The sequence below is a fragment of the Indicator indicator genome, chromosome 21 (genome assembly GCF_027791375.1).
Source record: "Indicator indicator isolate 239-I01 chromosome 21, UM_Iind_1.1, whole genome shotgun sequence".
Lineage (NCBI taxonomy): Eukaryota > Metazoa > Chordata > Aves > Piciformes > Indicatoridae > Indicator > Indicator indicator.
This window is the reverse complement of record NC_072030.1, coordinates 12,365,912-12,393,238: the sequence shown is the minus strand read 5'-3', so window position 1 is coordinate 12,393,238 and position 27,327 is coordinate 12,365,912. Positions and strand designations below refer to the sequence as shown.

Below are 27,327 nucleotides of genomic sequence, written 5' to 3'. Positions count from 1 at the left end.
CCCAAAATCATTTTTTTTTCAAATGTTACTTTTTATGTTTCTAAATCACCTTGACAGTTAAAAAACTTGCTTCAACAAAGACAGCAGATCTGACAGCCTGATACAGCTTTACCACAGGTATATTTTATAAACATAGGTTCAAAGGTCACAGGTTCAGCATGTGACAAAATTTTTGCACAGATCTATGCTTAGTTTCAAAAATATTGAATTTTTAAATTCCTGATTAAAAGAATGCTTCACACTGTACAAGTACATACTAACCTGACTTCATAAATCACTAATGGCTGGCAACACATAACTGAAGGACCAAGAAGCAATTGTTTTGTCAGTTTAACTTTTCATACTGCTATCATACAAGACAGAGTCAGAACACTGTTTCCAAAAAATCAGCAATTATCTTACCTTGCACCAAACTGCTGCTCTGCTACCTTCAGCTAGCAGCACATAACAACAACTTCAGGACATTGCACTCAAAACACAAACTGGAAAACCTAGAACTGCAGTTCACCCAGACCCCAGAGCTTAGGCTGAACATTCCTGGCACTCCAATGATAGTTTTGTCAATTTAAGAAATTACATTATTTGCCATTTTACTGTTTAATAGACAAATCACATTAATAGGTAAGTTGCTAATACTACATCAGATGCGAATACGATGATATTAAATATCAACACAAGCTATTTCCATGCTCTAAACACTGAAACTATTATAACTGCTCTGAGTGCCTAAGTGGGTTTGTTTGCACAGGAGTATTCTCATGCTTTGCACAAGCAAACACATGCATTTCCCCTGATACATCACTACACCCTTGCACACACACAACTGTCTCAAAGACTTGCTACACTTGGTATCAAGCACAGTTCCTGGCAGACTTTCTATCTTTCAGTGAAACTGTCAAAAACCCATTATCACTTAATCTGTCTTTGCTTTTAGACATGGAAGACTAGGAGAGTCATGACAGCATTAAGGATTTGTAAATAATTTATGGGCCTGGCCTCAGGGGGAGAAAAAAAAAGTGAAGGCTAAATATCCAGTGTCTTTCTGCCTGCACTGCTGCTGCCTTTGGTGAAGTCTCACACAGATTAAAGGGATATAATAGCTATTTCTGATGCAAGCAATCCCACACCAGGTCCAATTGGAAAGGCCTTTGGAAACAAGGGGGTGAATAACCCGGGTCGCTTTACCTGCCTGCCCAGTGGAGATGGCTTGTAAGTCGCTTCACCAGTCGACCAAAGGGCTACAAATATCTTCTAGAGCAGATACTGAGGACCTGACGAGAGGCAGAGGTAGGCAGTCAGCCCAAGGCTGGAGGGGGCAATGACATCCAGACAAGGCAGTGACTAGTGCTGACTGGATAAGCCTTCACTGTACTAAGCTATACTGAGCTGTGCAGGCCAGGAGCAGTAGTTTACCAGGTGACATGAGTTAAATGTTCCTGGTGAGCTAAAAGAAAGGTACAAAAGTAACAAACTGCCCTGCTGAGAAGTTGGAAGGTTCATCACTATGCTGATGCTTGACAGATGGAGAGGGACTTTTCATAAAGGTGTCTAGCAATAGGACAAGAGGGAATGGTTTTAAGCTGAGGGAAAGTAGGTTTAAACTGGATCTTAGGAAGTTCTTCAGTACAAGGGTGGTGGGATTCAGAGAGCTTGTGGATGCCTCCTCCCTGGGGTTGTTTAAGTCCAGGCTGAATGAGGCCTTGAGCAGCCTCCCACGGCAAGGAGGTTGGAGTAGATGATCTCTAAGGTCCCTTCCAACTCAAGCCATTCTATGATTCTGTGATAGTACAGCTGATTTTTCTGAGGCTCTGGTAAGAAAAAAGGTGCTGCTTAGTTGCCAGCTTGCAACATGGTCAGAGATGGAAACAGGCAAGGATTATCATGAAAGAAGTTAGTTTCAGAATTGTGCAGACATGGTATGTTTTCATATCTTAACTCTTATGAAGCTTACTGAAGTGGTATAGGCATATAAATAGCTATAGGATACGTACACATTTACCCAGGAATAGGTTTCTGCATGTGTTTGAGTGAGCCTATCAATCTTTGTCTATTGGAATATTTCCTTTAAAAGTCAATTGATTATTTTATCCACACACAAAATCAGCAGCTGATTTATCTCACACTACGCTCAGTACATGATCCTGCTCAGTTCTCTCCTTAATTTGTCATTGCAGTGGATGTATGCTTATGGCCACAGGGCTATGTTTTGGGTCCCTAGACTGATGAGATGAAATGCTAAATGCAAAAATGAGTTAAGTAGAAAGCTTTAACTAACGTCACTCAGATGCAGTACTTGAGGGATATCACCTGCACTTTAGGAACAGTAGCTAAGGAATATGGATTTAAATGACCTTGATAATAAAAACTCCTATTTTTTAAAATCAAGCTTTTTAAGAAAAATTCCCAATAGTTCTAATTTTATTATATAAAAGCTCCCTGAAACAATAAAACCTTAAAAATGTCATTTTAATAGCTCTTTAAATTAGTATAAACACAAAGTTAGGGTAAATTATTGATCAGAGTCTATTGTGAAAGTTATGATTAAGAAACATAAAAGAATAATCAATCCACAAATACACAAATAAAATTAAATAATCACCTAAACAGATCTCTGCTTACCATGTATGACAGGAAGAAATTACTTTGTCACCTGGAAAGTATTCCTTTCCTTTCCATGAACATGGACATTCATCTGCATCCAAGCACATATCCCCATGTTTAACAAGGCTATAAAAAAAAAATTATATATATATATACACACACACACATTCAGCAGAAGTACGTTTGCTATCTAGGTACAAAAATATCTTCCTAAACTTTTAAATTATTAGGATTATGATTATTGAAAAACAACAGCTTACACTTTGGACACTGGCCCTTCAGCCACGAACCCTGTGAAGGCTTGATCATTACCATACTAATTTTGAGGACAGGGAAACTAAATTTCACCACATTTATTGTAACTCAGCCAATTAACTTTTATTTAAACTACAGCCAAGAAATCTTCCAAGAGATGCAGGAGCCATGCTTTATAATCACAACTCCTAGATAAAGAATTTGGTTATTTAATTCTGAAAAAGATTCCATTAACAGAGAAACAAGAGAGGAGTTCTTGCCTTGCAAGAGGAAATAAAGCAAATAGACTAATTTTTTTCAAGGAAATATTTGTGGCACATATTATGACTTAGTGTATTATTTACCAGGTGAAAATCTACAACACTGTAGCTCTTCTTAATGGGAATATGTAGACACAAACCTCCCTCCTCCATCAAGCTGCAAAACTGTAATTTTCCCCCAGGGTATGTGAAGTGTTCTTTGTAATCCATACTTACTTCAAGTATTGTGTCGCTTGAAGGCAATAAACTGTGAGACTGAAATTCCCATTGCTCAGAATTGAACAGGGCACATTCAGACACAAAGACCATCACACTGACAAGGTAACAGAAAATGCAGGGTTTTCCTCACACTATTACCCTGGCTAACCCAAGTGATAACAGCTTTCTCTCTTGTGAAGCCAAGCAAATGGACGGATTTCAATGATCTAAGAATTCACCATAAATACCCTACAGAGAGGCCTTGCACAGCTCCCCTTTGAACTATCAGACATTTTTCTTGATGCCTACATTTACTGTCCAACCTACAGTGAACTGCAAAGGTACATTGACAGCTGTCACGCTTCAGCTTGCTAAAGTCAGCTTTATCACTATCTCATCACGGTCTATAGCTTTATTAGTTCACATACACACAAATATGTGAATAACCTGGTAAAAGCACCACTGGAAGCAATGTGTCTCCTGTGAGTCAAACACTTCCGTGCTATTGCCCACAAACCTGGACCAGAACACTAACCAGTTTTCAACAGGTTGTGTAGCACACAGCTCTTTCCCCTTCCCTGGACAACAACAGTGGGAATTAAAGTGACTGAAAGAGGAAGGGTTAGAACACTTATATTAGCCCTTCCTCCCTCCTCCCCTGTCAAGATGTTTTGTTTTTAAGAAGTGTTTGAAGCAGAGGCTTCTCCCATGCTGCTCAAGGTCCCATCAGGCCTACAGGGGACAGAAGACTGAGCCACATCTGTACTATCTTCCAGCCTGCCTCATGAATAAGAAGTCCCTGGACTATCTATAACTATATTGGTGTGACGGCTGATAACTTTCTGTGTCACCACAGCTGTACCTCATTACAACTAACAGCACTTCAGGGCTATGACTCAATTTTTTTCAAAGCTCAAATATTTTAAATTAAGCACACTGAATTAAAACCTCCCTCTACATGCCCTCAAATTATACCATTTTCTTCATGAACCCTGTGGGTAGAATTCAGTGCTAAAAATCGTGTAAGGCATAACAAAAATCAACAACAACCCCAAACACAGATAAATTTGAGTTCTTGAAGCACACAAACACAAGAACATTGACACAGTCTCTGTAATAGAATTGCACAGCAGAGAGCACAGCTGTGACGGTATCACCACTGGGGTGTAAATCCTTATTTATCTGAAAACAGTAAATCTTTGAGACCTCTGCAAAACCCTGTCTAAACAGCAACATGGAAAACATTAAAAATATGTAGCAGAGCCATACAGAGAGAAATGTGGACAGAACACTACACTTTTATTTTCGTGCTAATAATAGTAAATTCTGAGCTTTGCTTCTGAAACTGAAGAGCTGCAGGTCGTTTGAAGAATGACGCTAAACACATGCCAAAAGGACAGCACTTGGTCATCTGAGATATATTTTAAAACATGGTACAGTTGATGTAATTACTTTTAAAAGTTAGTTTTCTAAAAATACTTGAAAATTAATTGCATTCTTAACCTATTATTAGATTTGTTTGTCCATAGGCACATTTAAGACAACAAAACTCATTGTTTTCTTTGTGTAAATTAGAAAGTGATGACTTTAAGAAAATCTTCCAGGAATGTGTTTAAGCTCCTTATCTGTTATTTGATACAATGTACCACTTCAGAAATACTTACTACTTAGAAATTTTTGGAGGAAAACCTGGCATGATATTCCTTTCTCAGTTACAAAACTTCATTACAATTATAGTATACTACAGCTTTCAGTTTTCTATCTTTTCATAGCTCTTATGAAAGCAGTAAGTAATGAAAAGAGATACACATGCATTTTCAGCATAAAAGCCTGTGATTTGGAGACAATACTGAAAATCATCCCTAAGCATTAAGAAACAAGCCTCTCAGTGAAATGTTCAAGTTAGAGGTTAGATACCAGGCAGTAAAAATGATCTAGGTAAACAATTCTACTGTAGTACAGGGATAGGATCAAATAATTTCAACACCCTTTCTATATTTCTGTTATCTTGTTTTGATAATTGTGGGATATTAGACCTTTGTCTCCACTTGGCTCTTAGTTTACCATTTCTTACACCATCAATGGCCTGTATCATTGTGTGGTAAGCCTTTACAAGTTGCATGCTCACGCTTCAACATTCACCAAGTAAAAAGGTGGTATGGCCTCAGCAGAATTAATTACTCAATTGCTACTGAAGGTAGTCCTGTATGTTTGAGCTCCAAAAGATGCCAGTCTGTCTGTACTCACCCAGGTGGGCAAACACAGCCTGCAACACAAGGAAGGTGTGCTGGGAAAGTAAGGTTTAGTAGCTGATTCTCACAAGTTCGCTCTCTGCTAAGCACCGGATCAATTTGGGGATTACTGCAGTTAATATAAATCTGTCCAGCAGGGCAGCTGTGTGCTGGGGAAAAAAATTCATAAGCACATTGGTCTTTACATCTGGAATTTTGTATTCCATAAAGGTGTGCAATAGATCTAGTCTGACAACATGCAACATATAAGTGTAGCTTCCAGTAACATCCAATTGCCTGTCTCTCCTGAGCATAGCCAGCTTCAGAGAACCCCTATCAATCTCATACAGAATACTGAAATGAATGTATTCCCTCAGTAAGTGACACGACTATCTAAACAGTCAGGAATCAGCCCTCCAACACAGAAATGCAAAATGCTACCAATACAAAAAATGAAATCTACACAAACAAACAAACAAAAAAAAAAAAAAGAGAAGAAACAAACAAACAAAAAAGGGTCTTAGAGCTGGATGGGACTTTCCATGCTGGAGCCACTGACTACCAAAACAGCTCTATTGCAATTGTTCTTAGGTTGCACTGAGCATACCGTGTACTTGCCACAGAAAGGTCCAAAGTGATGGCAGTGTTTTAAGTGGGTTTGGTTGGTTTGTGTTTGGCTTCTTTGTTGTTTGGGGTTTTTTGTTGGTTTTTAAAAATTTATTTATTAGGGTGAGAGTTTCTGAATAACTGTCAAATCAGTACATGGGGAATAGATTTCTGGTAGAGACCAAAGCATTGGCAGCTCTAGTACCGAAACTTTAAATAAAAGTCTCTCGTTGAAGCAAAAAAAGCAGATTATGGATCACAGTACTTAATGATAAAATAAAAATATACCTTAATTAAAAAAGCATTTGTTATATTTTACTTAAGTATGACCAAAAAAACCCCGTTTTCTTCATATATCAGTTACTCTGGGTTTCTGGGGGGAAAGAAAGAAAGAAAGATAATAATAATAAAAAAAGCTGTGAAAAAGTACTGCCCGTGTTCAGTTCCTACAACCAGTGTTTTATGGAGCAAAGCTAACCTTTCCTTGTCCTAATGAAGTTGTGCTGTTTGTCATGCAGATAAGCTTGTTTCCATAAGCAATGTAAAAAGAAAATAATAAGTTTTTTAAAGCATTGGGGAAAAAAACCTTGCTCAGACTTAACACTGTATGTTGCTCTTCTGCACCAGCCTTGCTTTCAAATATATAATTCCTAAACGATGGATCTCCTCCTGCAAGTTGTTTGTATGTATTACACAATCTTTACTACAGATAAGGAGTTCCATGAAGATTAGAGTATATTTATTCATTAGGACTCAAGGAACTTCCCTCCCCATTCTTTACTCACCTATGATGTTGTTATCACAATTCATTACTCCATCCCTGCAATGGCTGCAATAAAAATACATAGCAAATGTAATGAGAGTTTGGAAGGTCTGAAATATGTTTTCTGTTTAATAATGAAGCATACAGTATGAATCAATATAAATTAACTGTATAAATGTCTGCATTGAACATTAAAACTGTGGATAAGGTGTGCATTGCCTTACCACTTATTATATTAACTACACACAACAATTTTGTTTTCCGTATGTTACTATGAGTTTAAATGCCTGGGCTGACATAAAAATACGTACAGAAATACACCATTATACTGCTTCCAAAGACATCACTCCAGTAAAAATAAACCAAACTCTGTACATAACAGAATCATCATTATATGAAACAAAAATGCAAGAAGCAATAGCATCAGCAAAGCAAAACTCTAACCACACATGTATAAATTACAGCAAGCTCTGGGTATGGACTCTCATACAAACATTCTTAGCACTGTTAAAAATTCACCATTTTTCTCACCATCAGCTCAGAGCCCTGCTGGAAGGCAAGCTATGTAGTAGCACTGGCTTCATTTCAGGTTCTGTCCTTCACAAGAGAACCTGAGCCCATGAACTCCAGCACACCTACTGCTAGCCAACAGGTTCAGAATCAAAATCTATGTGTGCTACACCCACTCTGCTGTTATGTCTGGAGATGTGTATGTACCCCAAAGCACTTGTGAATGATCACATGATTCCAGCCAGCTATCCACCTCAGTCCTTAGCATAATTAGCTAAACTAGACCTTTGAGGAGGACGATGGAAGAAAACAAATGAAAGAGACTATCTGGAGAAGCCCTTTCCCATGACTGCCAGTGTTGTCTGGAATGGGCAGTGAGGAAATGTCTGGGGTTTGCTGGAGATCTCCACATTAGTATGGATCTACAAAGTGATAGTGGCTTTTCTCCGTATGCTGTACTTCAGTATATTGGATGATAAATGGCAGTCTGAAAACCTAGGCTCCAAAGAAACTCCGTCCAAACATGCACAAAAAAGCCATGTAGGTTTATTCTCGATATTAAAACCCCACCAAAACAGCAACAAAACCCCAAGAGGCTAACCAGAATGATTTGACAGAGCTCTAAAAGAGATGCCATTTACTATGGATTAAAAACAGGTTTGTATCTTACCATTTGCCCAAAGATGTCATAATATTTCCTCCAGGGGGATAGTCAATTCCTTGAAAATAACAGGGGCATTCAGTTCTGGTGTAGAGGAAGAAAACATGATTAGCTCAAACTGAAGGAACTCAAAAAAAAATCACATTGATTTAATCATTGTTCAAAGTTCAACTGGCTGCTGTGTTCATTTTGGTGAGGGTTGGTTTTTTTTTTTGTTGGGGGGGAACATGTGGGGAAAGGCTGCTTTTTTGTGGGCTTGTTTGGTTGGTTTGTTTTTAAATAGAAGAAATCAATCTCAGTATCTGCCACATAACTTGAGCACATCCCAAACCAAATCAGTAACAAAGCAGGACTTCTACACAACAACGGACACTTTCTGTACCTCATATACCAAACACCAGACAAGATGAAACACCTAGCTTTGGCAACGTTGGATGAATATGGGTGTTATAAAAGAGCTATCTTTGATCAACATACAGATTATGTACAGTTCCAAGATCCAATCACGTTTACAGATGAGTAATATCTACATGTTCACGGCTCTCTAACTTGTAAGTGCAGGGATCTAAAATAGTGAGTGTGGCTGCAACTGCAACTTTACCCACCTCTGTACACATCGTTCAGTCTTGGAATTCAAATATGTTCCAGAGGGACAAGCACAGCCTTCAACACAATCACCACTGCATGTCTCTGGCACAGACAGTGCTTGGCAGGTTCTGCCACAGGTTGATACACAAGTACTGTACTCCTTTGTATCTTCACATGAAAGAGCTGTCCAAATGAAACACATTTCTCAAATTACAGTGCAAGAGACTCGAGTAGTACCTCCCAATAGTTTTCTGATAAATATCTCTATTCTTTCATTCCCAATCACATTAAATTCCACTAAAATTGTTCTCTTGGCACTATGCTGTGTAAACTACAAAGATGTAAATCCGCAGTAATAAGGCGTACAATGAAGTCTGTGCAGTTAATCCAGATTTACACTGGGGAAAGTGAACAGTTGAAGCTTTTTTTCCCCTCGAACTGGAAACACTTGGCTCTTGTGCATGATCTTTGAGAAATGGGCAGCAACTTAAAGAAAGCATTAAAATTAATAAATAAAATGTGTATACTGTGCATATGCTGCACAACACCGTCTTAATTTCTCTTATATATATCTATATTAAAAAGCTCTACTTAAAAAAACCTGAAGTTCTTAAAACATGAAAAAAGTATATTTTAAATCAACAAGCATGAATTATTCAATATACTGTAACAAAACTATTCCTGCTGCTTAAAAAAAAAAAAAAAAGAAGAAGGCAAAATAACATGATTTTTCAGTCATAGTGGGCACAGACATTCATGCAGTAACGACTGCAAGCAAGCCAGGCTTTTTTAGACATACATACTGGTGCTCCAGCTTGAGGTACTTAACCTAGACCAACTTTTCAAAATCCTCTTTATCATGCATTACCACATGGATGAGTGTGTGATATGATCATGGAATCATTTCAGATCTAAGATCATCAAGTCCAAACCATTGACCTACCACCACCGTGGCCATTAAACCATGTCCTGAAGTGCCATGTGTACATGCTTTTTGACCACCTCCAGGGACAGTGACTCTACCACCTTCCTGGGCAGTCAATTCCAACATCTGACCACTCTTTCAGTAAATAATATTTTCTGGTATCCAACCTAGACCTCCCTTGGCACAGATAGAATCATAGAATCAGTCAGGGTTGGAAGGGACCACAAGGATCAGCCAGTTCCAACCCCCCTGCCATGGGCAGGGACACTTCACACTAGATCAGCCTGGCCAGAGCCTCATCCAGCCTGGCCTTAAACACCTCCAGGGATGGGACCTCAACCACCTCCCTGGACAACCCATTCCAGGCTCTCACCACTCTCATGGGGAAGAACTTCTTCCTCACATCCAGCCTGAATCTCCCCACTTCCAGCTTTATTCCATTCCCCCTAGTCCTATCACTACCTGATAGCCTAAAAAGTCCCTCCCCAGCTTTCTTGTAGCCCCCTTCAGATACTGAAAAGCCACAAGAAGGTCACCTCGGAGCCTTCTCTTCTCCAGACTGAACAGCCCCAACACTTTCAGTCTGTCCTCATAGCAGAGGTGCTCCAGCCCTCTGATCATCCTGGTGGCCCTTCTCTGGACACCTTCCAGCATGCCCATATCCCTCTTGTAATAGGGGCTCCAGAACTGGACACAGTACTCCAGGTGGGGTCTCACCAGAGCTGAGCAGAGGGGGAGAATCACCTCCCTTGACCTGCTGGCCACACTTCTCTTGATGCAGCCCAGGCTCTGCTTGGCTTTCGGGGCTGCAAGTGCACGCTGACAGCTTATGTTGAGGTTCTCATCCATCAGCACCCTCAAGTCCCTCTCCTCAGGGCTGCTTTCTAGCCAGTCACTGCCCAGCCTGTATTTGTGCTTGGGATTGCCTCGACCCAGATGCAGGACCCTGCACTTGGTCTTGTTGAACCTCATGAGGTTGGCTTGTGCCCACCTCTCCAGCCTGTGCAGGTCCCTCTGGATGGATCCCTTCCATCCAGCGTGTCTGCTGCACCACACAGCTTGGTGCCATCAGCAAACTTGCTGAGGGTGCACTCAATGCTTCTGTCCATGTCACTGACAAAGATGTTGAACAAGGCTGGTCCCAGGACTGAGCCCTGAGGGACTCCGCTTGTCACTGGCCTCCGCTGGGACATGGAGCCATTGACAGCCACTCTTTGGGTGCGGCCATCAAGCCAGTTGTTTATCCATCTCGTGGTCCACTCATCAAACCCATGTGTCACCAGTTTGGAGACCAGGATGTGGTGTGGAACAGTGTCGAGGGCTTTGCTCAGGTCCAGGACGTCAGTTGCTCACCCCTCATCTATTACCTATTATTATCAGATGCTAAATTACTGAATGTTGAAAATGTACAAAAACATTTTCAGCCTTGTTTATGGGGCCAGATGTACTGAAACATGAGGAGTGCCAGTTTAGAGTTGTTTCAGGGTTTCAAATTCTACTTTTTTTCCCTAAATGTACACATGAGCACTATGTGTTCTATCAACATCTTTTAAATCATTAAAAGGTTCTATAAAGTATTCCACTCCTCTACTTGTGAGGCATTATAGAAGATTACTTAAAATGACACCTTTGGCTATCTCTATCTATATTCTTCCATTCATTTTAAATTAAATGTCAACAATACCAATTCTCAACACTTATTTTAGCAGTCTACATATTTCAGTGTCAGTGACAGTAAGAGAATAAGCTGAACGATTTTCAGACATCAGAAGTTGACAATAATCCAGGTAAAATTCCTAAATACGTTGCCATCTTTCCTCTCATTCATTTACAGAATCAGGTAAGCCTAGCATCTGAGGAACACATCTCATGAATACTGTCAGCATGGATATGAGATATTCAAAGCCACATATGAGATAAAGACACATTTCTAATTCTGTATACATTTGAAACCCTTCAACTACTTAAAAAAAAAATCTTTGCATTGATTCTTAAGTCAAAAGAAGTAAAGAAAGCCAACAACAAGGAACAATCCTATAAAAACCTTGGTACTCATTCTGTCTGGACAAAGAACCTTGCCCTTTATACTAAAGATCATGCTACAATTAATTCTCTACTCATTTTAAAGATTATTTGATTTTATTTTCTAATTGTCATTCCAAAGCCCTCAAACAGTAATTAAAGATTAGAACTGAGAGGGATCTCACCACAGTCTGGAACACCTCCTCTGAAATCTATTACAACTCCAAATCTTCGGCAATGATGAGCATAATGGGCCAGAGCAGAGCAAAAGCAAGTCTGTCCACATTTGCAAGTGTCTCTTCTGCACTGCTCGAAATAGGCAACAGGACTCAAATAGGGGTAGCATGGAGCAAAAAGTTCTTTCGTAAGGATGCTACAGGCTTCTGCTGCATAAGAGGCTACACAAAAAAACAGATTAAACACTTTCAGTGACAGGTTTTTGAAAAGATTTGAAACAAGATAATCTTTTATATAATGCAACTAATCATGGTTACATACTATTGTCATATATTTCTTTCTATCTTTGATGTCTATACAAATGTATGGAAGGACAGAATACAAGTTAGGTGCTCATTGTTTTCAACTTTTTCTGAGAATAGTTGCAAGGTATTTGGAGACCTTTACAATATGAAGATAGCCTATATATAGTCTCCCATCTTGAAACTGATTCATGGACATGGGTTGGGCAACAGATGCTACACACTACCCAGTGTCTTTTGTAAACACACAGCATTACACCTCTCTTTAGTTTAAGTCATTCCTAGTAATTACCTTCAAGAGGTCAGCATTTTAAAGAATATCTGTTGTTGCCCAATGTTTCAGTTGCACAAAGCTGCTGCCACATTCAGAGCTGCTAGCTTGGGTAGCACAGGAGAACAAGAGCGCTATCAAACAGTAATATAAGCCTTGAAACACTGCACTCAATTCTGGATGCATTAAATAATTGTGCAATAATGGTCAAAAGAAATAATATCCTATATTAGCATATTCAGAGATAAATTTCTATTTCCTACAACGTAAGAGAGATGCATTCAACTAGGACTTCAAAATTCCTTTTCCATAATTTGACTTCCTGTACAGGCCACTTTTTTCTACATTCTTGGCCAAACGCATTAACAAGAATGCAGATTCTTAGTGCTGCACATCATATAGATACTCAGCAGACAGGATGATCTTGTAGCATCATGATGTAGACACAATGATTTCCTAGCACTGCTGAAATTCAGTCACTAGTTTACCTCTGTATCTTGCCTAAAAGTGTTTTGAGTCCAAGATGAGAAGTGGTAGGAACTGTGAAATGGGCAACACTGAAGATCTACAAAAGGCATCCTCTAATAGTGATAAACCAGGGACCATCTGTGCTCCTCATGACATCAGTCACTAGCATCATTCCCCATGGTATCCCTTCAGCTTAATCTAAGGGATGGCAGTGCATTAATATCTTTCTCCTACTCATTCTCCTCCACAGCAGACAACTAAATCAAATGTTTCATTTGTTCAATATTTTCAAAAATGAACACTGCAATACTTTTGAGTCTCCATCTTACCTAGCAGCAACAGCAATACCACCAACCTGTAATGGACATCCTGCTTTATACATTGTAATTGCATACCAGAAGTAAAAAGGGGTTATTTCAAGTGCCTCTGCAAGTATCAGAAAATACTTAAACAACACTCTACATGATTTGCTAGGGGATTGAACTCAACAAATGCTACCTATAACTATTAATGTTTATTCAGTGAGTAGGACTTGTTATTACTTTACCTGATCTAACTAGGAAAACTGGAACAAAACCTAGTAAGTAGAAATGCATTTGTCAGTAACAATTGACCTTCACTGCCCACCTGCTTGCAGATGAACATCACATGGATCCATTTGTGAACTATCATGCACAAGAACGCATGCTGATGAGGTTTTCCATGCATTTCCAAACAGCTCTGGGGTGCTTTCAGTTACTCCAGCTGGAGATCTTTTACAAAACAGAAGTCAGTCACAAAAGATAGAGTGAATTTACAAAATGGTCTCAGTTCTACCAGCCCCTTCAGTAGAGGTTCCACTGCTCCCTATTCTCAGGCACCCTCCCATGAAGAACTGTCAGCTTAAGTCTCAGGACTCAACTATTTCTTTCTGGGCGAAAAGACTGGAAAAGAAAGAGAAGATCTGCTCTAGAGCCTTTAGATATTCAATAAGGAAAGACAAATTAAAATAGGCCAAGTTCCATTTTCACAAAGGAGAACAGAACAGCACTGTCCTGAAAGTCTGTACTCTCTTACTCAGAATTTTGCCTCCTCAGTGATATCTGATCCATTTTTATCTCTCCTCTGCCTATAATTTCCTGTCTGTTCCTAGGTAGCTGACTTCCCAGGCTCTCTAGAGGCTGCATGAAAGTAGAAGGGAGAGAAATCCAAGATTCCAGAGGTATAACTGCAAAGGCAGTTGGACAGATACTCATGAGGCCCAGGTACACACAGTCAGCAGAAGTTGAAAGCTAGAAAGACTTTGATCAAAATAACCAAGATGCATAAATATTCCATAGGCAGAATGACCAAACCCATGCATTTAAATATGGGATGCTGCATGCTAGAGAAAATATTGCACCTGGCATACAACCAGTACCATTACTTCTGGTAAAGTAGCTGGGGGTAGAGGTGCTGCAAAAGACACCACTGCCCAGGGCAAGTCTCTGAAATCTGGTGTAGAGCTGGTGTTTTGTGTACATCTCAAGATGCTTGGGTGTCACAGTTTGTCATGTCTCAACACAGTTTAAGTTCCTGTAGTTTAAAGGCTTTTTTCACAAATATCAACTATTTTTCACTTAGTTGAGAACAGGTCCACAGACTGTCACCAAAACCACAAAATTTACTTGCTTCAAACAGAAATAAAAGTTTTACATAAATAATCTCTCCATTAATATCCTCTCTGTATATTTCCTAGTCTCATTATAAGCAATACTCTGATAATACTTTTTGATCTTTAAGATAAAAATTGTTCAAATATCCACCAGAGTATTTCTATGTTTTTTAATGGGAACTGTTATGAAAACTTTCCCCATTTTTCTATTAGTTTTGACTTCAAAAATTCCAACTGCTTTGAGAAAAATACATTCTTCTTTTTTCTCCCTTGGTCAAACAAATATTTTATCATGCTCTAAATTCACATTCTCCACTTCCATTAGGTTGCTCGATCCTCCAGAAGCCCCTTTTCTTTACAGCATACTTCCTTTAGATAATGGACAACAATAATCTGGACTGTGGTGTACAGACAGTTCTGACCACCTTTCACTGCACTACAACAAAGCAAAACTCAGGCAACAGCCAAATCCTCTTGCAGACACTAAACAATGTAGGTTCTGACAGAGAGAGCAGATCAGAATTTGCAGCAGAAAACAGGACCAGGAGACAGATAAAGAGGCTTGAAGAGAAGCAGAGGGTCTCTTAAATTTGCCACTCCAAATTTTGTACAAAACTTTTCGGATAAACTAGCACTTATGAGTCATATTTCACAATATTTTTATATTACAATATTTTAAGCAAAGTATGGCTTGATATCCTGTAGTTGAAGTCACCTATTTTTTGTTAGCAAACTAAAAGCTATCTTACTAACACAAAACTTCAAAATAAATAATCCTTGAAATCTATTGATTCAGCTTCAGTACACACTTGATCTACCACTCTAACTGTAGATATTCGTATATTGGAAAATAGAAATCTTGCAGCTATTCATACAAAAAATCATCCTCCATATTTCCATTGAAGGTTCCACAAAGGCCCATGGTATCATCTTTCCACCGTCCATCAGCTTGAAGATAAAGCCTCAGTCCTTTTCTGTCATACAGTATCTGTAATCCAATGTGTGTCTTTACTTGAAGAAATACAGAGGAGAGTTTTCGTACTTCAAATAACTCTGGGGAGCAAAACAGATTGTTGAAAGGCAAAGTAAATCTACTTGTAATTTGTCTTTTTTTTTCTTGTCATCTCACTGCTTTTGTCTTTTATATGTTTTCCATGCAAGTTACATTTTTTCCAATTAAAGCACCAGTTTCCCCCTAATCATTGATTTCTCATGAAAGGTTACAATGAATCAGTTTGAAGCAGAAACCTGTGACAGTTACCACACTTCGTAGAAATGCATCGAGTTCACCCAAAAAATAATAAAGGTTCACTAAAAGCCTACCAATTTGAAGTTAGAAACATTACTGGTGCGAGAATTAGGTTGTACAAGATGAATGGTCTGCAATGTTTTTCCTATACTAAAGAATTTTGGGGAGAATTCCCTGAGTCAAGACCCAACAAACATCAAATTTACTGAAGACTTGCATATAAAGCTCTCACTGATGTTTACGTGGAATCTCAAAGCTCAGTTATATACTCATCTGCAAAATAATCTTCCAGAGAGAGACATTTTAAAAGTTAAGGAAAAAAAAAAAAAGTTTTTTTTGTTAAAAAATCTGTAGTTTATATGTAAGAGGCAAGAGGGCTCCTTCCATATCTATTTATTCCAGCTGCTTACAGAAAAGGGAAAAGAAACTACTCAGTCAAGAATCAGAGAAAGTAATTTCCTCCTCCTCAAAGAACTGACCAACCTTGCAAATCTGAGGGATGGCATTTGGGCTTCAATTAGAGACAGAACATACTCAGACTTAAAATAAAGAGACAATAGCCCAACACAGCCACTGCATACGTCCTACCATCATGGAAAAGGTACATCAACAGTTACTGTGATTATTTCTTATGAAATGCTTATGCTGGTATTAACAATATGCTAATTAATTTCTGTATGTCAGCAATATCGACAGTACCACAACAGACACTCAGGCTATTAAAGTAGTGCTTTAGAGGAGTTATATGCTTATAATATTATTCCTTACCATCTGCATAAGGCAGGTTAATTTTGTATTGGTCATACACCAAAACATCTCCTGAATGAGTCAGAGTCACTTGCCTCTTGGGGTCCTGCTTAAGAATAAGGCTGATTGATTGGATACATGATCCATCCTGGTTCTGCAAGTATGAGCAAAACAAATTTTAAATAAATAAATAAATAAATACATTGAATAAGTTGAATGTTAAATAATACTGCAAGTAAACCAGTAATTATTGGGGAATTAAAATTTCAGTAGTATCTTGTTTGTGTAAAGAACAAATTCTACATTCACAATTTCTCAGCCTCTAAAGAAGAGAGCCACAGTAATCTTCCCCCAAAAGCTGAAATGATAAAGTGAAACTTTAAAATAGTAAATTATAAAAATAACAGAAGATATTTCATCAGCTCAGCCAGGTCTCCTGAACTGATAATGAAGACACATCTGTATTGTGAAGCCATGCTCTTTTTAGCTTGTGTTATTGTCTTTCCACTTTATTAAAAAATTGGATTTTTGTGCATATTATTCAGCAACTGCAGATATAAATTGATTTTGTTGACCTTTTAAGAAGCTGAAAATAAAAGAAAACCAGGTAGTATGCATAGCAAACCAGAACCAAGAGAACAACATTCTACTCTATGCACATTACTACACAATATTGACAAAAGCTTTATTATTCCTTCTGCCAGACAATTATTCTCTGTTTCAATGAACTGTTTCTTCCATAGCACTACCCTGTCAACTTTCAGCAGATGTTTTCACAGGAATGGCCATTTCTCTCAGTAGACACTTAAAAAATTTCTGTGCTCAGAAGACAAACTACAAAGCCAGTAAGGTTGTCACCTGAAACTCAGATAAGGTTAAGCTGTGCTGATCACTTGACTGATTCTCCTTCCAAAAAGTGCTTAAACAAAATTTCACATCATTTTGAAATAACTTGTTGCTTGATGATTGTTTATGTCACCAGCTCTAAGGCTCTAGATGACTGGATTCTTTGTGATTCAGAGAGCTAAAATCTCCCCAGGTATTTTATTTCTACAGTTTTTTTTAAATCTGCTTGATGAGATGGGACTGATTAGTTGGTTGCTGGTTTTTGGTTTTTTTAAAAACAGCACGAAAATCTCAAACCATCAAGAAATATGAGATTCTGCAGGACAAATCTTTTAGCTTCCCATTTCAATTCATTAATTTTTATAAATGGGAACAAGATAATGGATAGTGCCTAGGGAACTGTAAAGCAGCAATTTTGCCAAGTGGTACCAGCTAGTTGATAGTAAGACACTTGAATAGCTGCACTGAAGCCTCACGTTCTTACACTGTAGTAACACAAACTGTTCTCACTACTGTCTCACCATATCTACCTGCATAATTAAATCAACAGCACATAGCCCTGGAGCACACCACATAAGCCTCTGATCACCCATCTGGCTGCTAACGTCTGGAATTTTTCACTCAAACCTCTGTAAAAAGTCTCTACCTATTATGGACTAATCAAGCTAGTTTTCTTAAAGGCTACATGAAATAAGAAGCCCAACATGAAATATGAAGCCAAACATAGTAAAAACCTGGGGTTTTCCACCTACAAACCACTTGAACACAGAGACACATCAAGCAAAGCACTACAAGGCTCTTTACAGTCTCACTCATGCTTCAGAATGCCAACTATCTCATCTGGCTTGCATAGAGCTAAGCACTCTGAAGCACAAAAGAAAATGAGTCCCACAGTATATGTCCTGCACAGACCATAGCAGTACTTGCTCCAGACCTCTCTTGTCCATTGATGGGCTTTTTCTTTTTTTCAGCTCAGGCTGAAATGTATCTCACTGTGGGCTTCTGCAAGAAGTCAATCATGCCTCAACTTTCATTCGATCAAAAAGTTACCTGAGGAAATACTTTCTCACATCACCTATGTATGTTTAAGATCTAGTCTAACTTGTCTTATCTTCCTCAAAATTACAACACCTATCAAGACTATAATGAGAACAAAACACTGTAGTGAAAATCTTACCAACATTCCAAACCTCACACATATGGTCAAAAATGCACATAAACAACAATGAAGGGAAGAGAATGGGTCTTGGACATAAAGCAGATGAAATATTTTGTGTCTTCCATGTACAGTAGCAGAAACTTTTGAATATAAAGTAGGAGTACTCTTAGTATCAGATATATATATGCATAAGCATAGTGAGCTGAAATAAACCGCAGGATACCAACATAATTGATTCGTACACACACCGAAATCTAAGAGAGATGTCCCAAAGACTATCCAATGTTTTTCATATCAGTGCAAGCAAAATGAATTTCAAGATGCAAGGACAAAGCTGAAAAAGAAATCCACATTCATGGCACAAAAAAAGGTCATTCTTCCCTCAAGCAGTACTAAGCAGTGTGCTTATTCTGTGCTGGCTGCAAATTCACAAAGATGTACTCACCACACACCATATGCTGTTGAATGACATAAGCAAACAGAATCAGAATGCTACCATAACCTTTCCTATTTGTCACAAAGAAACATGATAATTTCCTTTGCACTGTTGTTCAACTATTTCATCCTTAAGGAAACTTGTTGCTGTTGATTAATACATTCAATGTAAGGTAGCATGTCTTTTTATTATTTATTGTTTAAATTCTTTCTGATTTAAAAAAAACCAAAAACTTTAGGATATAAACATTACAGGAAAGTTTGAAGCCTTACCTGCCCACACGGAGCATTTTGCAAGGATACAGTAAAGGCTCCAGAAATACGGCTTTTTGCAAGAATATATTGGCAAGTAGCTTGGAAAGTGTATTTGCGCCCATCAAAGGTCATGAAATGAATGTCTCCTGAAACTGAGCATTCAGCTTACAAAGATAACAAACAATGTATTTGAGTTTGCAGAAAAGACAGTGTGCTCTCATCAATTGTACTGCTGTAGAGTTCATGCACTCTGATACATATTATAATTTATCAAATTGCACTCACATTCTAACCAGTTACTAGAAACAGGGTTAGGAGCTGAACCTTATCCTTGCTTTTGTTATGGAGTTCCTACCTAAACATTCTTGCCCCTGAAGGAGGCAGTAACGTGTAATCCTTACATTCTGATTATTTGATTTGTGACTCTCAAACCTGATTTGCAAAATCATTAAGCACTCCCATAGTTAACTGGTAACCTTGAGACCAGTGCTTAAATCATTGTCAGCTATAGGAACCATGAGGCCATGGATACCTTTAAAATGGAAAATAATTTTGACCTTAATCTTTGTAGTTTAGCTGCCTCTGTGAGATGATAGTAACACTCCTCCTTCCACAGGCATGTTGTGAAAAAAATTAACTTCTATTTGTACACTATCTCTAGTCAGCAATACTTCAGGGGGAAAATAGTCTTGCCATATGTGTCAAGTGAAGACTGCAAGGGAAATTTTAGTTGAATGACAAGAATGACCAGGTAGTGCCATCTACCAAAGAAATTATGGTGATGTATAGGGAGAAACATTACTACACTAAACTGAAAAGCAGATGGTCTGCAATTCAAACCATTTAAATATTTATTCCTCTGTGGGTAGAGATGCATTTATGTGTAAATACAAACAAAAATAATACAGTGAAATATTGCAGTAAGATCTAACAGCAATATTTTACCCCAAGTAAAATTCATTTATTAAAACTGTTAAATATTCAAGACTTTCACATACCTGGACACGTAAGATTTGTACAAATCCACTTTCCTCCCATACAAGTGCTGAAATAAAAACAAAAAGGTTTCATACTTTTTGTGTGTGTGTGTGTGTGTGGTTAAGTATATCTATATGGCTGTCCCTCTGTTGTTCTTCCTGGAATCCATCTCTATGAAACAAGCACCAAGTATGTAAGTCTCACAAAAGGGTGCAGAGTTATCACAGTCACTAGAATGCTTGGAAACTGTGGCAAGAGCTTATCACAAGGATAGGGTCAGGTGACATTTCATCCATGCATCCAGTAAGACTTTTCTTTCTTTTCATCTCCTTGATAATCATGATAAAAGTTGAGGATGATTAAAACCAATTAAAATTATTTTAAAAACCCAGAACTGTTGTGAAAAAAAGAAGTTGCACATCTGCAAGCTCATCCATTTTCTTCAATTTGATGCAATAAAAAGTATTATCTCTTCCTGTGAAATGGGGAATTTCTCTTAGAAATTTCTCTAAGAAATTCCCCAAATAGCAGCTTAGTGTCATAATGAAATTAAAGCTCTTTGTGTCCAAGTGAAGCAATACAAAGCAGAGACAAGTTAAAGTCAAAGTAATTCTCCTGTTAAGATTTTGAATTCCAGACTCCTAGAGTTCAAGATGGAGAGTGCTAAACATTGCAGAATTCTCTGCAATATCTGACATTTGCTCTTCTTCCACATTAATAACTCTATGGTTTATCTTTCCCTTCACTGCAAAACACATAAAATGACAGGTTTTGTACGTAGAACCAATAATGACTTATTACCTTTATTCAATATAGATCTTAAAGAATTTATCTCATGACCATGAAAGGATTAATTTCATAGTATAAAATGAAAAATTGCTAACCAGTTATTACACTCCTCATACACCACTGAACCCCTTTCAAAGGAACTTCCATGGTAGTCACAAGGACAGTCCATAGGTTTGACACACAATTCATTTTCATAAATTAAACCTAGAAGAAATAAAACAAGATAAAAGTGAAATATCTATACAAATGGCTGATGGAACACTAACAATCTTGTATGATAATAAAACTCTATAAACAGTTTGGTAGTAATTTTTGCAGAACAAGCATGTATTCGAATCATACTAAATAAATTTTACTTGGACCAAGTCCCTAAATTACACTAACAACATTATGATTAAGAAGGGTTTAATATTGAGGGAGAGCAGGAGGATTCTCCCCCACAACACAACAATAAAAAAACTAACCAACTAAACCAAGCAACCAAACAACTGAAAACAACACAAAAACCAAATCAAAACAGATGAACACCAAACCTTGACACCTTTACAAATATTTGCCCCCATATTTTAAAGGCACAGTTTAGTCCTCATTTTACTATAATGTTGGGGTTTTTTTGTTTGTTTTTAATTATTTATTAAAGAGACAGAAGCTAAAATATTTTACTAACCCATAAAAGATAAAACATATGACAAAGATGACTACACTTACAAAACATCAGAGTATGTATAGCATAACTTTCTCTGTCTCTTAGACAGAAATATATACAAAAGAAGCCAGTAATAAGGGGAAAACCTGACATCAAAGTATATTTTGATAATAAGGGTAAAACTAGGCTATAGGCCACACTGGTAAACACATTACTTCCCAGAATCACATGACAGTGTAAATTTCTCAGTATTAAAATCTGTTTCTGACCATGTGAATGGGGCATTTATAAAGAGCACTGAATTTATAAAGAGCTCCTGTAAACACCTTAATCTAGCTAGGCCATACAAGTAATGTAAACTTCAGGGAGAACTATCTGAAAGTTATGTGAAATCAAATATTAGGAATCTGAGAAGTGAAACTTACCATCTGGACAGTAGCATCCATCAATGCAGGGAAGCTCACTGTCAATGCACTGTGATTGCTGATGACATGAAACAGGGCAACAGTTGATGCATTCATTGTAGGTCAGTGGTTCAGGACATGTAATCACTAGAAAGTAGGAACAGGTAGAGAAATGAGAAGACATTGTGCCACTGCTTCAGGGCTTAAATAGAAAACATATCAGGTACTGACATTTTGATAAGTATCTGTTATCTAGAACAATGAAACAATGTCTTCCATAATACACAATGAAATGTACATACACTCATGCTCTGTCCACTAAAGGTGCATTGAGAAGGAATAATCTTAAATTACACCAAGGATAACTCAGAGAGACTTTCTCACAGCAGAGTTGTTTAGATACTCAGACCAGCATAGGGAGCAGTAGAACATCCATTACAAACGTTTCTGGAAGCATAGGGGAAATCTTCCGCCATAAATGACAAAGTAGTTTTAGTCCTGTGTTCCAAATGGGTGGACAAATCAGATGATCTCTTTCAAAATTCCTTTCTGTGACTTCTAAGATGAAGACTTAGGCAAATCCAATTAGCATTTATTTCAAACTCTCATGACATTTAATATATCAGAAAGCCCCTAAGACTTTAACAATGTTTGAAAGAGTAGCTCTGTGACAAAACAAATAGTTATTTTTTTAAAAGAATCTCTGATGTTTTGGTAAGAAGGTTCTTACAAGCATTCTAATAAGCTTAGTGCTTTAAATCTATTCAGTACAAATGAGACATAAGAAAGAAATATCGTTGCATTTATGTAGCATTGAAGTGAGCCCACAGTTACTCTTTCATTCGAGTTTCCAAGAGAAGGAAGGACAAAGAAGTCAAAGTATGAAGAGCACCGTTTTCAAAAGAGAGCTAATAAGTAGTATATCCAAGTATGAAAGCATCTGCATACCACACTGCTGGAAGTGTATTCGCCAGCCATGAAGTGTTTTTCCTGCTTGGGCACATGCTCTGGCATATTCAGTTAATGCTCGACACCAAGTTGCATTATCAACTGCTGACCTTACACCAAAAAAAAAAAGTTGACATATTATTTTCTACTACATTTGAACAGAGTCATAGCCTCATGAATGCTCCTGCACTGCATGCAACCATATTGCCTGAATCTACTTTAGCAATACTCTAAATTACTGTGTTGCTTGCTACATTCGAAGTTTTAAAGGACTAAGACATTCTGCCACACTTGAAGACAAGTCAATGTATCTGAGACCTCACACTCATTTGCTTAACAAATTCATTAAGCTAGAGATAAGCAGTACAAATAGACTTAAATGAGAGTCCTGATTTTTACAAAAGGAGTAACATCCTTCAGAAAATTCACAAGAAATAAGATTTCTACCAGTGAGTCACCATGGTACAAGAAATTGAAAATACCACCTTCTGACTGTTAAATTAACTGGTCAAAAAACTCCTTGGACATAGAAGCATAGCAAGTTGTGAAATGATAGCATAAATTCAAACAGTAATCAAATTCCTCTTTTCATTACATTAAGATATGGCTTGTGGATGCCAAACTAATCTGTTCATTATTACTTTTCATTAAGGTTAGAAATACTAATGATGTTTCACACTCAGAAAAAAACAGATGCAGTGTTCAAGGGAAGGTACACCAACAAGTTATGAACCTATCTAGGTCTGATTTTTGCCATCCTTATAGCAAGAAAAAAAAAAAAAAACAGGAACAACACAGAAATTACTAGCAATAAAACCAGAACAAATTTAAAACAAGAATAATAATTAAAGTATGTTAGATAAAAACTGATACGCAGAAAGAGACATATCTTAGTTCTGTTAACATTTACAATTCATTTTTGCAATAGAACAGCAATGGTTTTTATAATAGCTTTAGAATTACCCAGAAAACATTCACTTACATGCAAAGATCATTGGTGCAGCTTGCCATAAAAGGAAGAGGACTCACATACTCATGGCATTGTTCAAACGGGGGATGTAACAGGATATTACACAGAGCATATGCCCTCTGAAATGAATGAGATAGTTGGTGTGAAGAGAAGGTTTTAAATAATAAACCTAGGCGGAATGGAATACTATGGAAAAATCAGAACAGACATCTCAGTCTGTGATTAGAAATCACTTTCTTCTCATCAGCTGGAAGCAGTGGCTAGCAACGTAATTTCTCTCCATACCAGGATAATCATAACATTTAATCTTTCATCCAAGGATATATGAACGGTGGCAAAACATATCCCTTCCCCAAGAAAGAGATGTTGCAGCTAAGTCCAATCTGAAATAGCCTTAATTTGAGTTAAATTACATTGTAAAAGGCAACAGAAATAAAACATGCCTGGCATCAGCTTTAATTTCAAGGCATTTCATTTCAGGGTTGCATCTGGAAAATATCACTTAAAAGGAAAAACTACTTCAATGTGATGGACAAAAGTAACAACAATTCATTTTTCAAACACTGGCAAATTAACTGCACTCTCATTCTAGTTTTGTCTCCCTGCTTCTTTCTATCCTTCTTAAGGGAAGGAATGGGAACCAGCTCTAGAACATGCTCCTACTTACAGAATCATAGAATCAAGAAGGCTGGAAGAAACCTCAAAGATCATCGAGTCCAACCTGTCACCCTAAACCTCATGACTATCTAAACCATGGCACCAAGTGCCACGTCCAATCCCCTCTTGAACACCTCCAGGGATGGTGACTCCACCACCTCCCTGGCCAACCACTCTCTCTGTAAAGAACTTTCTCCTCACCTCCAGCCTAAACCTCCCCTGGCACAGCTTGAGACTGTGTCCTCTTGTTCTGGTGCTGGTTGCCTGGGAGAAGAGACCAACCCCCTCCTGGCTACAACCTCCCTTCAGGTAGTTGTAGACAGCAATGAGGTCACCCCTGAGCCTCCTCGTCTCCAGGCTAAACAGTCCCAGTCCCAGCTCCCTCAGCCTCTCCTCATAGGGCTTGTGCTCAAGGCCTCTCACCAGCCTCGTTGCCCTTCTCTGGACATGCTCCAGCAATTCAACTACAACTTTTCACTCATTTAGACCCAGATTCAGAAACACTTCTAAGTTTTGCTATGCAGACAACATAAGGTTTGAGAAGAAAATTTAAATCAATAATTACAAACACATAGAAGAAAAGAGATTGTAGGGGGAAAGGGGTAGGGAAGGATGGGCACGAGGGAAGCCCTGCTGCAGCAACCAGGAGAATATTTCCAGTCTTCTTCAAAGCATTAAGTCAAACTCTCACTCTAATTAGAATCATCAACAATTGTAAGAATCATTTGGTCTGGATGCAAACCTGTAGAGATTCATGGCTTTGCGTCAGGCAGGGTGGTTCACTGAGAACAGATTTATCCCAGTTGTGTGTTCCTTGTGGAAGATTTTCCTGCCAGCTCTCTACGAACTCTGTTACATCATCTGTCAGTTTTCCTAAACAAGACACATGGAGTCACATCATGACTTGGAAGAACATCAGTATTTCTACAGGATTTCCCAGGGAAACATCTCAGTAATCAAAACCTCACATTAAGCGCAGCACTCTAAAAAACTTCCTACAGCTATATGAATCAGCTGTTAGTGTGAAGACAATCTGGTCTTTTAAAGAAACAAAAGTACTTTTAAGAGGGACTAGGGCAGGAAGCTTTAAAATGGCAGAACAAAGATTGCTCGTGATTTGGCAAGGAAAGGCATTAGGGGATGGGACTTTGCAGAGTGCTTGGATGGAAAAAAGAAAAGTTGTGATGAACTGTAGCACATAGGGCTATGCTGCTACTTTATATGAAACTACCAAGAGAGTCTAAAACCCAAGAATGATGAGACACTCTAGGGGCACTGCTGGTGTACAAAATAACTATGCATTAACCAAGGAAAGGTATGACTTTTTCACATAAGTTGAAATGTCCATGCTAGCTTTACACTAGATAAGAAAGGTATTCTCCATCATAAACAAGTGGTAGCACTAACTACTACTTGGATTACCCATGAATACATATCTTGCCATATCTTTATTACTACTGTTCCCCAAGCTAACTGGATAAAGCTAGTATGCAATGTATCAACTTGTGCTACAATTGCAGCTTTATGTGACTGAGATATCCTGAGAAAGGTGAGAGGGTAGAGAAAAGTCTCTGAAGGCAATGAGGACAATGAGCCATTGATCTTGGTATTATTTTAAGTATTTTGATTTAGCAAGCAAACTATTCAATGGGAGTAAGAGCTCATACTATGGTGAGCTGATGCCTTCTAAAACTGAGTGCCACACAACATAGAAAACCTACTACACATTGTACTATGAACATTAAAGTAAATTAGGCTGTTTCTGTACAATACTAAAGAGGAGCATCAAAGAGTTAAATGGCCCAAAGCAAAGATTTCCAGTTTTTATCACCTAACTTAACAGGGTAGCGGGGCTGATTTTCCCCTTTGCTTCTTATTATATAGAGAATTTCACTCAGTGTTTATTGAAAGCCAAGACTCATGGAGGTATCTCAAGTTGGTACCCAAGGATCACTGGTCATTTCTGAAAGTGTTAGCATAAATGAAGTGCCAGATCAAATCAGATTTGGCAATCTTCATACACTTGATATATTAATTAATATTATCACTTTATATATTATCACAATAGCAATATCTCAGGCATCCGCTGGCTTCTATAAAAGATTACTTTAAGAGTAGCAAACATTTAAGTGTAGATTTTACCCTTGAAGTCCTAAAAAACTGAAATGCAGCTATCACTGTAGGTAATGGAGTAAAACAGCTTTTTGACATGCTTTTTAAAGATTTTCCTCATCAGAGCTCCATCTCTATTGAAACTGCCCCTCTTCACTACAGTAGCACCTATTGGAAGTACTTCCATACCCTAATTTCAATTTCAAAAGTTGCCAATTTTATATTCAATTAGCAATCAAAATAATGTTTAGTTCACTTGGAAAAAAATAAAAATAAACAAAAAAAAAAACACAACAAAAAACCCACAACAAAACCAACAACCAATTAGGTTAACACAAGAGGAAGTATTTTAAATACTGACCATAACTAGTTTCAAGATCATCCTGAAGGACAGCATTATTGTTTCCACACAGCCCATGTGTTTTGCCCAGGTACTCGGGTGCCATTTTGATATACACTGCAGACATACCATCCCAAGCCAGAGTAAAGGCATACTGGTGCCTGACTAGGAAGTATCCAGCTAGCTTCTGGATGTGTAAGTTTCCAATAATAGAAGGTAACTGTACTCTGGAAGATGGGACAGAATAAAAAATTATTTTACATGGGAAACTATCACTATTAAAAATAAAACTACTTGCTGATTTAATGACGTACATCTGAA

General features: G+C 37.9%; 1 protein-coding gene across 1 annotated transcript in view; it reads right to left on the bottom strand.

The window, feature by feature from the left end:
• OTOG (otogelin) overlaps positions 1-27,327 on the bottom strand; it is an 82,214-nt gene that overhangs the window by 45,888 nt on the left and 8,999 nt on the right. The window contains exons 8-24 of the mRNA XM_054390346.1: positions 27,028-27,233; positions 25,297-25,427; positions 23,910-24,016; positions 22,928-23,037; positions 22,001-22,126; positions 21,025-21,133; positions 20,161-20,207; positions 19,181-19,326; positions 16,489-16,621; positions 15,347-15,524; positions 13,466-13,590; positions 11,806-12,018; positions 8,691-8,856; positions 8,095-8,169; positions 6,937-6,980; positions 5,562-5,715; positions 2,620-2,727 (exon numbers count right to left, since the gene is read on the bottom strand). Coding sequence (XP_054246321.1) covers positions 2,620-2,727; positions 5,562-5,715; positions 6,937-6,980; positions 8,095-8,169; positions 8,691-8,856; positions 11,806-12,018; positions 13,466-13,590; positions 15,347-15,524; positions 16,489-16,621; positions 19,181-19,326; positions 20,161-20,207; positions 21,025-21,133; positions 22,001-22,126; positions 22,928-23,037; positions 23,910-24,016; positions 25,297-25,427; positions 27,028-27,233 — 2,178 coding nt within the window. The remainder of the gene's footprint in view (positions 1-2,619; positions 2,728-5,561; positions 5,716-6,936; positions 6,981-8,094; positions 8,170-8,690; positions 8,857-11,805; positions 12,019-13,465; positions 13,591-15,346; positions 15,525-16,488; positions 16,622-19,180; positions 19,327-20,160; positions 20,208-21,024; positions 21,134-22,000; positions 22,127-22,927; positions 23,038-23,909; positions 24,017-25,296; positions 25,428-27,027; positions 27,234-27,327) is intronic.